The 14,526-nt window shown below is 32.1% G+C and overlaps 1 protein-coding gene across 1 annotated transcript; it reads right to left on the reverse strand.

Moving 5' to 3' along the window:
* Positions 1-6,531: 6,531 nt before the first annotated feature.
* On the reverse strand, positions 6,532-12,711 carry LOC132736597 (A disintegrin and metalloproteinase with thrombospondin motifs 9-like). The gene is made up of 8 exons (XM_060723755.1): positions 12,293-12,711; positions 11,482-11,548; positions 10,599-10,760; positions 10,121-10,267; positions 9,578-9,672; positions 8,202-8,372; positions 7,643-7,790; positions 6,532-7,128 (listed from the first exon to the last, which is right to left on the reverse strand). Exons 1-8 carry the CDS (start codon positions 12,611-12,613, stop codon positions 7,088-7,090), a joined length of 1,152 nt encoding a protein of 383 aa, XP_060579738.1. The 5' UTR covers positions 12,614-12,711; the 3' UTR covers positions 6,532-7,087.
* Between the last annotated feature and the right edge of the window lie 1,815 nt (positions 12,712-14,526).

A 14,526-nucleotide genomic window follows, 5' to 3' on the forward strand; every position in this document is an offset into this window, starting at 1 on the left:
GTGATATTTCTCCTCGCTTTGCACCATGAAATGCCATGTATATACTACAATAAATTATTATAATTTATTATTATTTGATTTTCTAAGCTTGATTTTTTTCTCTTTTTTCAATGTATGAAATCAATAGATTAAATGGTAAAAAAATTGTAACAAATTCCTAGTCAAAGAATCAAGAGACTACAAAACACTCAGCATTTAAAAAGAAGTTAGGTAAAAGCTATAGAAAGTCGTTTCAGAAGTTTTATCTTAAAATGACATAACTGTAAGCGTTTGCTTAAAGAATGAACGTCTTTGTATGACAATTGCTGAGGTTTAAATGCCGACTTAATTTTGATTTTTGAACGGGGAGGGTAGGGGGTGCAGATAGTAATTGCTGCTTCTATACTCGTGTCATATTTATAAGTTTATGGCAGATGGATCCCGCAGTTTAAGGACAATATATATCGCACATATATGCATTATGCATTTTATTTTACACATATTTATCTTTAATACTGCTCAAATGCTATGGGGCATTAACGAAAAATGTATTTACCACTACTATCCAACAAAACCACCGAATCTGCAACATTTTCAGGTTAGCCGTTGTTTGCGTTTTTAAGGATTATGTTTTTCTCTTGTGAACGGACAACCGTTCCTGATTTAAAGTGAGGGCGATATTTGACCAGACGGACTAGGGATCTTTTGGAAAAATAAGGAGACGTCAAACAGACAGTCATACTTAAAAGAACATATATGCATGTTGGCGAAAATGTTAGGCGGGTATTCTTCCTATTTTGTGTTAAAGAGGAATAAGAAGTATGGACTCTTCTTGACGTTCATGTTATAAGAGGTTTAAAAAGGAAATAAGAACAAGAATACATTGTCTTGCATATAGGCTAGTTAAGTGTATGTAGCCTAGTTAACGTTATAAAGCCTATGCATCAACCTATATGTCGGTTATGACAACGTTTAAAGCTTACAACAAATATCCTTCACGGTAAGATATGGAACATATAGCCGTAAAATGCTTATTGTTGCAAGATGACCGTTATGATTATATTTATTATTTTTTCCTGGCAGTGTCGTAAACAGTATCATAATCATCAATAAAATGTTGTAAATGTGTTTGTAGGGGCGTCCGTGGCCGAGTGGTTAAGGTCGTTGACTTCAACCACTTGCCCATCACTACTGTGGGTTCGATTTCTTTGAGGAACTTTGGATTCTTTCATGTAAGGTTAAGGAAATTATTAAGCTAGCTTACAGTACATCGGTAACCATTTGTGCCTGAATTAATGCACGTGTTCTATTGTTTTTATAGAGATCTACATATCAAAATCTATTGAAAACAGTAAAAAACATGCCTATTGTGTGCCATAGACATACGTAATTACGAGACACGTTGATCATTTTTATAATTACGTTTAATCACTTTATGCAAGAGAAATACTCGTAAACAGGTAATGTAAAATAATATTATGCCGAGGTTATGATAGATAGATACTTAAAGTCATGACGTTGAAGAATCAAGAATGCTATATAATATGAAACGACATAACATTAAGTACATGTACGTCCTTAAATTCTACAAAGTTATTAAATTCCTTCAGTTCGTTGCATAACATAACTGTAAAAGAAAAAGAATCCAAACCACATACGCTTCAACAGTTATACGTACTAAAATGTTATCATTTTTGTTTTGTTGATAAAAAAAGAACTGATTTTTCACTACACACTTAACTTAAAACATCACAGTTGGACTAAAAGAAAGATATCTGTCTACTGCAGGAAAACTTAAACAATTCAAACCAAAAGCGTTGGAGATCTATTTTACCATTTAAAAGCTTCTATACCACACATTGTAGTTTGTGAATTTTTGAAATGAAATGTCATCAAAAGATAAAAGTTCACCACAGGCTTGTACACTTCTATGGAATAAGATGATTAATGCATGTCTTGTCCGACAAAAAACTATATAAGGTTTTTACAATGTTTATCATGCTGTAAATGTAAACCGTTGCATTGTTCTGTTTGTAATTATAGTGACTTACATTTAAAACACGCCTGTTAACTCTTGAAAGTTGATCCGTTGGTTGTGGGTAGCACAGTTGTATGCTTGGTATTCTTTTTATCCTGCAATTGATTGCTGCACAATAAGTTGTAAAAGTGGCACGTGAATATGGTGGCCTCTGACATTTAAGACAACAACAACAACAACAACAACAACATTTTATTTTGTAAATAAATGCCTCCGGCCCAAAATACACAATATAATGAAAGCAGATATGCATATTAAGATTTATCACATAAACCGCGGCGCAGGAGTGTAATAAAGCCATTTAATAAAAACGATTTTACTCTAGTGTAATAACACTTTGACGTGACGTCATTTGCGCTATATAGAAACATAGCGTTAAAGCGCGCTTAGTTAGCGTTACACTATAAACGCATCATTGAAAAATTACTCATTTTAACAGTTTACCGTTCTTATTTTATATAATTATGTGATAAAAAGAACATTGTATTCGTGTAGATTCAATACTAAATTTATTGAACTCGTTGAATAAAACAATATTATGCTCGCCAGAGGCTCACATAATATGATTTTATTCAACTCGTTCAATAAATTTAGTATTAAACTTCACTCATTCAATATCCTCTATGTGTGTACAATATATGTTGTTATATATGACATGCTTTCTTATTTATATTAATTATCAACAATTTTCACAATTTCATGAACAAAAAAGCAATATTCATTATTTTTTCTTCATGTTGAGTTTAAATCAAATTACAAAAAAATATGGAATGTATAATCATGACTGTAACATGGAGATATATAACGTTGTCTTTGTTGTAACAACTTGTTTAAAATAAAAAATACATGAAATGCATCTCCGATGAACGAATTGTTAAAAGTTTTGCAAACAGTGTTGGCAAATTCGCTCATATCTTTGTATACCCAAATGTCGTCCAGTTTCTATATATAATTTATGACTAGAACATCTAAATCTCGAAAATGATCTTTTTACATAAAATCCCATTTCAATAGATTAATACTTTTCAGGATTTAACATAGATTTGAAAAAAAATATAGGTGATACATCGGGGTGAATTCTGATTTCTTCCATCAAATATGCGTTTTACAATCAATAATCCTTTGTTTGAATTGGCAAATAAATATATCGATATCCCCAATCATACAAAGCCAAACCCATAAGTATACAATAATTCTTTTACTGATAAAACCCAATTTTTCTTTCCAACATTATCTTGTCTAGTTAAAATCAAATAACAGGATATCTATGTTCTGGCATAAAAAGAAGTTTGATAATGTTTACATGATAATCAATACGTAAAGGCATCCTTCCACATTCTCCCAATGCAACATTATCATTAACAGAATAATTAACACGTAGAAAATCTTTACAATATTATTGTATTTAAACTTGTTCAAGAATTTCGGAGATTTCACTTCCATAAATTTCGGCACTATAGGTAAGTATAGATTTTACCATAGAGTCAAATAATTTCAAATAATCAGAGTGTAAGAACTTTCAAAATTTCTTTGATATGATTTAATAGCATAGATAGATTTCCTAGCTTGTGCAGCAAGTTTGGTTTCTGCTTTTGTCCAAGATAATTTTGGTGTAAATTAAAGATCCATATACATTTATTTGTACAATGAATTGCCGTTGTAGAATCATTTTACATATGCTCTTAGCAGTCCCCCATTTCTAAATACAATAATTTCAGTTTTATTTTCATGTATAGACATACCGGTATTATAACAAAATTCTGAAATTGAATTTAACTGAGATTGAAATTCGATCGTAGTACCAGCGCAATTTGCATGTTCATCGGCGAAAAGAATGCATATTTTAAAGTCATTATCATTTTTTATTATGCTTGTTGTTGTTTTACTCACGATAATAATGATGTGGTATTCCTTCTCGCATTGTACCATGAAATGGCATGTATTTACTTTAATAAATTATTACATGTATAATTTATTATTATTATTTGGTTTTCTAACTTTGAACTTTTTCTTGTTTTCAATGTGTCCAATCAATAGATTAAATGGTAAAGAATTTGTACAATGTAGTAAATTCCTAGTCAAAGAATCAAGTGACTCTACAAAGCACTCAGCATATAAAAGGAAGTTAGCTAAAAGCTGAGAAAGAAAGTTGTTTCAGGACTTTCTTTAATTTAAAAAGAAATAATTTTAAGCGTTTGCTTAAAGAATGAACGTCTTTGTATGACAATTACTGAGGTTTAAAAGCCGACTTAATTTTGTTTTTAAACGAGGAGGGGTGTTGGTGCAGATAGTAATTGCTGCTTCTATACTCGTGTAATATTTATAAGTTTATGGGAGATGGATCCTGCAGTTTTAGGACAATATATATCGCTCATATATGCATATGCATTTTATTTTACAAATAATTATCTTTAGAACACAGAAGCGTATCGCTTTTGTGTAAAGTAACTGTTTAACTTTGAAAAAAATCTGGTTACAATGACAGTGTTATCAGATTTATAAGTCAAATTCATGAAGTCATTTTGTGCGGAATTGATGGCACCTTTACAGTTGCTTTCTGTTATGTGTATAGCCTACGAACTATAAGAACTTTAACCCAATAGAGGGGTTATTCCAATGCATTTACAACCTGTTGTATTATCGTTTAAGATTGCTGTAATCAACAACTTATGATATGCACCGATTTCTTTAAATGCAATTTAGACTGATAATACAATGTACTTCTATGCGAAACATGATTAAAGGACCAATTTATTATACGGACATACATTGTGACTGAGTTAACATTATTTATTTGATCTTCTTTTAGTTTTTAAAACACAATATGCAACTATTTTGCACCCAAGATGCAAATACCTCCTCTGTTTGAACGCGCAATAAACCTCATACCTTTGATCAATCAAACATGTTAAATTTCCGATCCATGAAGATCATTTATCACGACACTGTGTTGTGTGTTTGTTTTAGTTCTCCGTCTGTTTGATCTTTCTCTAGTCTGGTGGTTCCAGTTCCCTTGCTTGAACATTGTATAATAATCATGAATAATTATATCGATTGCCTGTTTTTTAAATCTTTTTCAAGCTCATTACATTCGATCCAATTCAAAATTCCATTGTGTAAAGTTCCCCCTATTGATTTGTTGTTTATGGGCCAAATATTCTTTTACTTGGGCAGCATATACAACTTTTCATTAATGAACGTGTCACATTGAAGGTTCCTTGATCACCGATAACGAATGTTTCTGAATTCAAAGTTCCACCGTTACATGCTAAAAAATGAATACTGCTTAAGTGCTAGGGGGCATGAACAAAAGATACATTTACCACTACTATCCAACAAAACAGAGCCTGCATTATTTTCAAGTTTCCCGTTGTTAGCGTTCTTTAAGGATGCAGATTTTTTCTTTCTTGTGAACGGACACCCGTTCCTGGTATCAACTGAGAGCGGTCTCTTACTTGACGGACAGATTCACTCGGGATATCAAACAAACAGCCAGACGTAAAAGAACATACAAATGTTGATGCATGTTGGCGGAAATGTTTGGCACACATTCTAGATAGCCTTTTGTGTTAAAGAGGAATAAGAGGTAAGGTCTCTACTGGACGTTCATGTGACAAGAAGTTTCAAAAGGAAAGAAAAGAACAAGAAAACATTGTCCCACCGTAATGAACTGTATATAGCCTAAGCATAATCCTATACGTCGGCTATGAACATATAAACTTCACTGAAAGAGATGCAACATTTAGCCTTTAAATGCTTATTTTTGCAAAATGACCGTTATGATTATAATGGTTCTTTTTTCCCTAGCAGTATCGTTAGCAGTAAAAAAGTCATCAATAAACTGCTTAGGGGCGTCCATGGTCGAGTGGTTAAGGTCGTTGACTTCAAACCGCTTGCCTCTCGCCGCTGGGGGTTCGATTTATGTGAGGGACTTTGGATTCTTTTAAGTAAGGAAGCTATCAAGTTAGCTTACGGTACATCGGTGGTTCTACTCAGGTACCCATTTATGCCTGAATTAATGCACGTGTTTTGATCGTGTTCATTGCAATCTACGTATCAAAATCTATTGAAAACAGAAAACACATACCTATTGTTTGCCATATACCTTCGTAATTACGAGACATGTTGATCATTCTTATAATTATGTATATTCAATTCGTGCAAGAGCAGTACACATTTACAGAAAATGTAAAATATTTTGATGTCTTCTACAAAGCAATTAAATTCCTTCAGTTAATTGCAAATGTTAAGAATTATATTTCAAAGACAGACGAAAGTATGGAGACACAAATATAGAGACACATTTTATCGCACTGTAGAAGAAGAAGAAGAAACATCAGCGAACCATCATAATCAAAACAACATAGGCTTCAACAGTTATACGTACTAAAATGTTATTTTTGTTTTGTTTATTAATTTGAACTGATGTTCATTACACACATAACTTGAAACATCAAACTTGGCTTAAAACTGGCTTTACTGCAGAAAAACTTTAACAATTCGAAAATCTCCTTTACAATTATTTAAGCTACATTTCACACATTGTAGTTTGGGCAATTTTGGAAAAAAAATGTCATCAAAAGATAGAATTTCACCACAGGCTTGTAAACTTATATGCAATTAAATGATTAAAATATGTCTTGTCCGATGAAAAAAATTTCATATAAGGTTTTTACAATGTTTATCATGCTGTTATTGTAAACCGTTGCAACGGTTTATTTTGTAACTCTTGACTCAAGTTATTAACACACCTGTTAACTCGTTGCAAGTGTATCCGTAGGTTGATGGTACAACAGTTGTAAGCTTTGTATATTTTTAATCCTGCAGTTGATTGCTGTACAACTATTATTAAAAGTGACATTTGAATATGGTGGCCTCTGACCTTTAAGACATTTACACGAAAGTTAAAGCGTTTTGAATAACAAGAACTACATGGTATATAGGGCATACAAAATGAATCGTGAAAGTGAAAACAAAATCTGAGTTGTATCACAAAATGGCAGTTCAGGTTAATCTTTCGTAACTTTGAGAACTGAGATGAAACTGCTGGTCACAAATATCTCATTCGATTTACAGACAATCGGGATGAATAGCTTTACTGTCTTCTACAACTGAAAAGAAAATTTAAAAAGCTAAAACTGATGCTAATCATTGCCGAGTACAAGATGATGAGTTCAAATAAATAAAAAATTATATGGACTTGTCCTTTTTACATCATGTAAATAAATGCCCCTCTTTCAGTTTCAATAAGTCATGAATTTGCAAATTGTTTTACAACAGGCATTAAAGACATACATTATCGAATGATCAAAAAGATAAGGGTGTCCGTGGCCGAGTGGTTAAGGTCGTTGACTTCAAACAACTTGCCTCTCACAGCTGTGGGTTCGAATCCCGACAAGGACTTTGGATCATTTCATGTGAGGAAACTATCCAGATAGTTAACGGAACGTTGGGGGTTCTACTCAGGTGCCACTTCGTGCCAGAAATAATGCATGAAAGGGCACCTGAGGTCTTCCTCCAAAAGTAAAGTTGGAACGTCGTCATATGGCCTAGACTGTGTCAATTCGAATTAAAAAAAAACAATCAAACAAACCATCATTAAGATATGCATGTATAATAACTCACCACCCTTTCCGTTATAAAATAAGTGTAATGGCTCTTTCGGAATACACCAACCACAATAACCGCCACAATTTGCTGAAATAATGGTGCTATCTACGTTCCTCGAGAAGTTTGCTATTCCAGGCAGAAAACCTTTAGTCACCCAAGATGCCTTATTCAGGAAATAATAATTATTAATTGACTACGAAATGATCATATTGATCTGATGGAGAATATTGAGAATAAAATTGCATTCACATTGTAAGGGAAACTATTTTCTTATCAGTTTTAAATAAACATATTGATTGAATAAATCATATATCTATCCTCAAATGTCCTAGTTTAACCTAAAATCAAAACAAGTCCTGTAAGAATCTTTGGTATAAAATACAAAGTTGGGTAAGTATTATTTGAAAGATATTGTTGCGTTGCTTTTAACGAATGTGCTTTACAAAATAAAGGTTATCGTGTGGATTAAATAGTAATAATAATCTAATAATATGTATTTGAATTTGAAAAGGTTTTCTTACACTGATTTAAAACAAACAAACAAACGAACGAAAAACAAATGCATTCATTTAACCTTGTCGCTAAATTTTAAACCAGTCCCAACTGTTGATATCTGAAAGTATCCTAACCATGGAGGGCAAAGATCGTTGAAATTCGCACACTTACAACTCCAGCCCATCGCATATTCCAGACTTGGAGTGGTTGGGTAATTGAACGTTGTATCGTTTCTTTGTATCTGCATCGACTTATGTTAGAAATATAAATTGAAAATCAGTCAAGTTGCTGTATACTTAGATAAATGTATGACATAGACAAAGTTTAACAATACTATTTCTGCATCAATTCGTTCCAAATAATCATCTTTTGCTTTCTAATATAAACAATTAACACCTTGTTATTTTTATTAAGCACTATATTAAAACTGTAAGTTAAGGTGCGAAATAAAACTGTCATTGAGGGAATGACCTTTGCACATACATGTATATCTTACCTTGCAGAAACCGTAAATGAGTAGCCGTCGCCGCCAGTATAAAGCCAGGCCAGCCTGCACATCTGTGTAGTCTGACAAGGCTCCATATTGTTTGCTAACAAGCTTTTCTTGTTATTTTTGAAATGATAATATATAGCTTAAAAAATAGAACCCTGAAGTCAAAATAAGGAAATAAGCAGCTACAATGTGAATTAGATTTTTCGGAAAATAACTTTCTTGGTGTTATTCGCTGATAAAAAAAATGCAACGTGTGAAAGTAATGAATATGATCAAAATAAACTTATCAAGACATAACTGTGACGGTTTTTCGATATACAACACATCCGAATGGTGATAAAACGTTATTGTGAAAGTTAAGTCTTTTGATGAATTCTAATTAGCGATACATATACATAGCATATAACAGTATGCCATGTGATCGAGGTGCAATGTTCATTTACAGAAACTCCGTTTTCCCAAAAAAAAAATAAATGACTCGAAAGTCAAAATTGTAAAGCTTTTCAATGAGAGCTTTTTTTGCAAATTTGAATATTCATGGTATGGAAGAGATACAGATACAAAATTTTGCATGAACGAAAGATACATTAGAACACTGCGTCATTATTATATGTCGGTGGTGTATATAATACCATGTCGCCCAGTGCATGACATAACTTTCTAACTGCCGCTTTTTTCTGACGTCAAAATATCCTTTCAAAGGCAATACATAAACATGGCACCCAGTACATGACGCCCTAAGTTAAATGCTTTGGTGCAATCGTTTATATACTACACCATTAAATCAAACTTTCAGAAGAATGAAAGCCCTAAAAGAGTGCTCATCCGAACTGAGCGATTACACTTGGTGGAGAAGGTGTATACAAATGTTTGAAAAGTTGTTTGCCGCTTAAAGGTTTCACCTGCAAAAGATTCACAACGCGTCTCTCTTTAAACACATGAAACATTTGATCGTTATTTACCTCAATGATTACCCTTATTCTTTTATATTTTGTTAATGTTCCAGCATTGTCATCGTTTGTACTGGCATTGTAACCAAAGTTGTTGTTCTCATCAACTTAAATATATAAAGAATAAAAGGTATAGAAAATATTAATTTGACATAACATATGTTCAGGGATAACTGGATCTACATAAACGCTGATAACTTCATGAAATGACGGAGGCTTGATTCTATCTGGGTTACTTATAACCCTATAAATCATATTGCATTTACTACTGGTTTAAGCCCTGATCTATAGATCTTTTAGTTAATTAAGTAGGAAATAAACACTACTCAAAACGAAAGAAAGCTTATTTGTTAGTACGTGCTGGGATTCTAATACAATTCACAGTTGATATTTTAATGACAATTTCTGACAAAGGATCTCTGCAATTAGACTTGACGCCTACATTTTCTATTTTGACTATGGAATGTGTACTGAAAATAATTATGGTAAACGCGAAAAGAAAATACATATATAACATCTAAATAATTTAGTGTGGATGTGTAAAAGTCTATTTACTTGTAATATATTCTAAAGGTGTCTCCGTTGACATGCCATGACAGTATATTTTGACTTTGCGTCCTCCAAAAACATTGACATGTAGCCAGTATTCGCCGTCAGTATACGAGGAGTTACAGTTTTTCAATTCCAAGCAGTTTCTTATGTCTTTATGCAATATTAAATAATTTTATTAGAAAAGCTTAAAACAAAAATTAGATTTTATTTAATAAATTGACATTGAATGATTTATTAGAACGATGGCACGTAATCTTTCAAGCATTTTGTATAGGTTTTAAAATTTAAGAGTAAAAACTGTACAAACACAGAAATAAGTATAGGATTTTAATTGACCCTATACTCGTTCAAATTGCATTGTTTTTTAATTTGGCTTTGTTGTAGTTAAAGAAATATAAGAGTAATGACGAATACGAAGATTTTGTTTTTATTTCCAGATATTCATTGTGCACAATCTACTAATGAATCTAAAAATACAGACCTCTTTTGCAAATTGGAACTGCACTATAAGTTCCATAATTGTTGCACACGGCATGCTTAATTTCTGACCGGTAGTCACTTTTACAAATGTAACGAACTCTGCTGCCTGTACTATGCACATTTCCAAGAACTTCGCCATTTTCTATTGCTGGTTTTATGCATTCTTTAAAATTGCACAAAATAACTCAATATTATTTGCTTAAAAAAGAGGTAAGAATGCTAGCTCTGTATTGACTAGCAATTGCACATTAAACTGCATACTGAAATAGTTACAATTGTTAAATGAAATTAAATCAATCCGAGCTTGCAACATTTTCAATTTTGCCGTTTTGGACTTTCTTTAGGGATTCTATTTCTTCGACCAAAATGACATTTATGGAGTATTATAAGGTTAAAAATCAGCAACCTAATGTGTGGCAAAATCGAGAGTACATTTCCGATTTACATTTGAAACTTCGCCTTTAGGTCATCCGAACATCAACAGAAAATATACAAATATATTGCTTTCAGTAGCAGTTCGAATTTCACGGAATATTTCTGCATTATATAACGGATGTTTTTATAATTTTATTAGCCGATAACCAATTAAAGTGTAGACTGCTTGGTTTTTGGGCCGACGGCAAAATATTTCGACATATTTATAAAATGCAGTTTTAACAATAGCGTACGCCTTGTGGAAAAAATAGCCATATATCAAATAAACAATGTTGAAGTCTGTTCACTTTTTCAATATGCTTTATTATATCCTAATATTGAGCATATATAATATAGGATAAAAATTGTAATTTTCAATGTAGTAATTAAACATTTTTAACTGTTTATTCTTGTGGACGTCTCATTAATTTTCTTGACAAACATTTTCAGGTTATACAATAAGGTGTTACCTTTGATCTTGCACTCGCCAGTTGATGTATCACACACTTGTCCGTTCGGACAGACGTTACACGGCGACTAAAATATCAAATAACAAATACCTATAATAATCCTTTTGCCGGTGCTAAATTGCGTAAGGGATGTTGTACTTTTTTATTATCTCTCATTTACAGACTCAATCAAACCGATGCAATTTTATTGTAATTCTGCTTCTGAGGCTTTTTCTAAATCAGTCTTAGTTACGTGAAAATTATTGAAGTTAAGTGTGTTTGGTCTGTTTTAAATACAAAGTGATTTTAAGGATTGCTTTACCGATTATTTAGTACGAAATAAATGATATATATGAATATCAAATGCTGAAAGGTGAGGATACGTTGACATTTTAAGCATTAGTGAAACATTTATTCTTTATTTCCAGGTATAAAATATGAAAGACATTTATATTCTCAACAGTATACATGTGTATATGAATGTACATAATTTTATGGAAATCAACTTACAAAACTAAAATGAAATGAAATTTATTCAGAAGTCCACGCTTAATTAACATTTATTTTATTAAGAATACTATCTTTTAGTAAAAAATATAAGCATTTTCATGTTTCTATTGACAATAAAAAAATAATTTAAACAAAAAGAGCAATAAAGAAACAACTATAAATGTATATATATACAGTGTTTTGTACAGACAGTGAAGTATCATGTATTATATCTGTCTTATATTTAAAAAAAGCAATAAGAATACTTTACGTAACTTCAAAACATAAAAGTATCAATAATCATACACAATATAATTCACGTGTTAGTTCATAATTATATTACCTCATCAACTGTTATGTCATCATCAGTGACGTAGATACAATCTCCATTGAACAAGTACGCTTCATTTGTGGTAAAAAATAGCTTACAAATCTTAAGTTTTCTTCCGTAGCTCAGAGCTTTACAATGTTTTCTTAAGCCACATTCTTTAACACAATCTTGTAACTTTATTCCTAACATACCCTGAAACGAATCTGTATCTGTTCGGCAGGCAGAGATATTTGTGATATTATACGAAAATATAACATTGTCTTGCTTGACCATAAAAACACCAAAACAAATTTGAAAATTAAGGATAACTATTGCAATAGTAAAACTCGCCATGTTGAATTTACATGTCGAACGATGTTAATGTCTAACTTTTTTAATATATCCTTATTACTTTTAAGTATCCAGTAGACTTTTGTTTCTACAAACGAGTGTTGCTCTACGCGCATCATCTGTTCATTTGGTCTGATTTAGTTGAGTTCTCTGATCAAATGCTCATTCGGGCGTGTTTAAAGTGCTTATAAATTATCTTTAACACAATGAACCATCCCAAAGATAATTCCTATGAGAAATATGTTAAATTACCATGCATATCAAAATATCTGTAGTAATGTTTAAAAGTTAATTATATATAAACGCAACAATTCGACCATGATAACAGTTGAAAATTCCCCATACGCAATAGCAATAATTCAAATTTAAAAAAACCTTGACATGGCAGAAAATAAATATTTTTTACAGTTGATCATGCTGAAACGGTGGCACGAAGGTGACATGTGTGTTTTTTTATTTATCGTGTGCGCACGAGAGACTATGGCGTGGCAACGAGTTACTAAGTCATAGTATCTCGTGGCCACGACATAGTATCTCGAAGCCACGATTTAGCTATCTCGTGTCCACGACAAAAAACTCGTGGCCACGACATAGTGTCTCGTGCGTACGAGATAAATAAACACACACATACACACACACGCACACGCACACACACACATGTTACCTATGTGCCACCGTATGCTCACCTTAAAGAGTTTATTTGATTCTAAGGTAAAAAATGATACTTTGGAGACATGTCCGATGTAAACATAAAATCCCTCTCAACGCTAATAAGTTATCGTTTTGGTTGCTTTAATAATATCGTTGGAAGATTAAACGAACGTAGCTGTTAACAACGAAATGCATTGAAACTTTTAAAATCCTTTTAGTTCGCTCCGACAAGGGTTGACAAAATTGCTGACCAAACTTGATATCAGCAAGACTCTACAGTATCATTTCTTTTCATATACAAAATTGATTCGTCGTCTGATGAAATATATAGCTACATTATTTTTTTCTAGAATTATTATCAGTCATCACCTTGTGGTCCTCTTAAAAGTTTTAATAAATGAAATTGGCCACGGGTTCTAAATTTTTCCTGTCCTGAGTAATTTTGTTCATTATCTCTCTACTTGGTCACAATCAAACAGTTGGAAAAGAATCTAAGCGACGGTATTTTGGCAGTTCTAATGCGGACGTTCCGCACAATCAGACTTATTTACGCGTACATGTTAATCATACATTTGAAGCATAAATATTTCATGATTTAAAGAAAATGTTTTATTGTTATGTAATTTATTATAATCAATTAATAAATGTTGACGGACAATAAGCTAACTGTATGTAGCAATCTGAATCTTGGATTCCTTGAAAATTACAATTAAATTTAATGAAATGTCTTACACGTACACGTTTATGTAGGTGATACACATATTTCCCGGGTAGAATATTCAGTCACAAAAATTTCTAAATGAATTTGATTAATCCAATAAATTATAGTAAGAAAAAGATTTGTAAACAGAGATGTAAAAACATATAATCAGACCAATTTTTGTTGTGGATAGTGGCATGGTTGTCGTTGTGGTTGTTGTAGTTGTAGTCTGCGTTGTAATTATTTTAGCAACTACAACAAGTAATATGCGACAAAACATTTGGTTCAGATGCTTTCACAACACATTATACCTGCTTATAAGATGCAAAAGGAAGCTAAAAATCAATTCAAATTTAAACATAAAAAAACGCACAGTATAAAGAAGTATTTACTGTACAGAATCATTAAGAAATCGCATTTGAATAATCGAAAGCGAGGTCGCCCAACCATTTCAGATCAGTACGAAAAATAAAAAGAGTTGAAAGGAACCAGAGGCAGGCTCGATCAATAATTTTTATTGGAAATGAAGTGGTTTGAAATTGAGAAACAATCTGCAGAAAGAAAT

This window comes from Ruditapes philippinarum, unplaced genomic scaffold (genome assembly GCF_026571515.1).
Source record: "Ruditapes philippinarum isolate M1 unplaced genomic scaffold, ASM2657151v2 ctg3364_1_1_1_1, whole genome shotgun sequence".
Classification (NCBI taxonomy): domain Eukaryota; kingdom Metazoa; phylum Mollusca; class Bivalvia; order Venerida; family Veneridae; genus Ruditapes; species Ruditapes philippinarum.

Excerpts from the sequence above, each read along its gene's own strand:
- LOC132736597 (XM_060723755.1), bottom strand. The coding sequence starts at position 12,613 with ATGGCGAGTTTTACTATTGCAATAGTTATCCTTAATTTTCAAATTTGT. Across the intron at positions 11,549-12,292 it reads ATGACATAACAGTTGATGAG|TCGCCGTGTAACGTCTGTCC; the intron begins GTAATATAATTA and ends TTGATATTTTAG. Across the intron at positions 7,791-8,201 it reads GTTTAAAATTTAGCGACAAG|GCATCTTGGGTGACTAAAGG; the intron begins GTTAAATGAATG and ends TTCCTGAATAAG.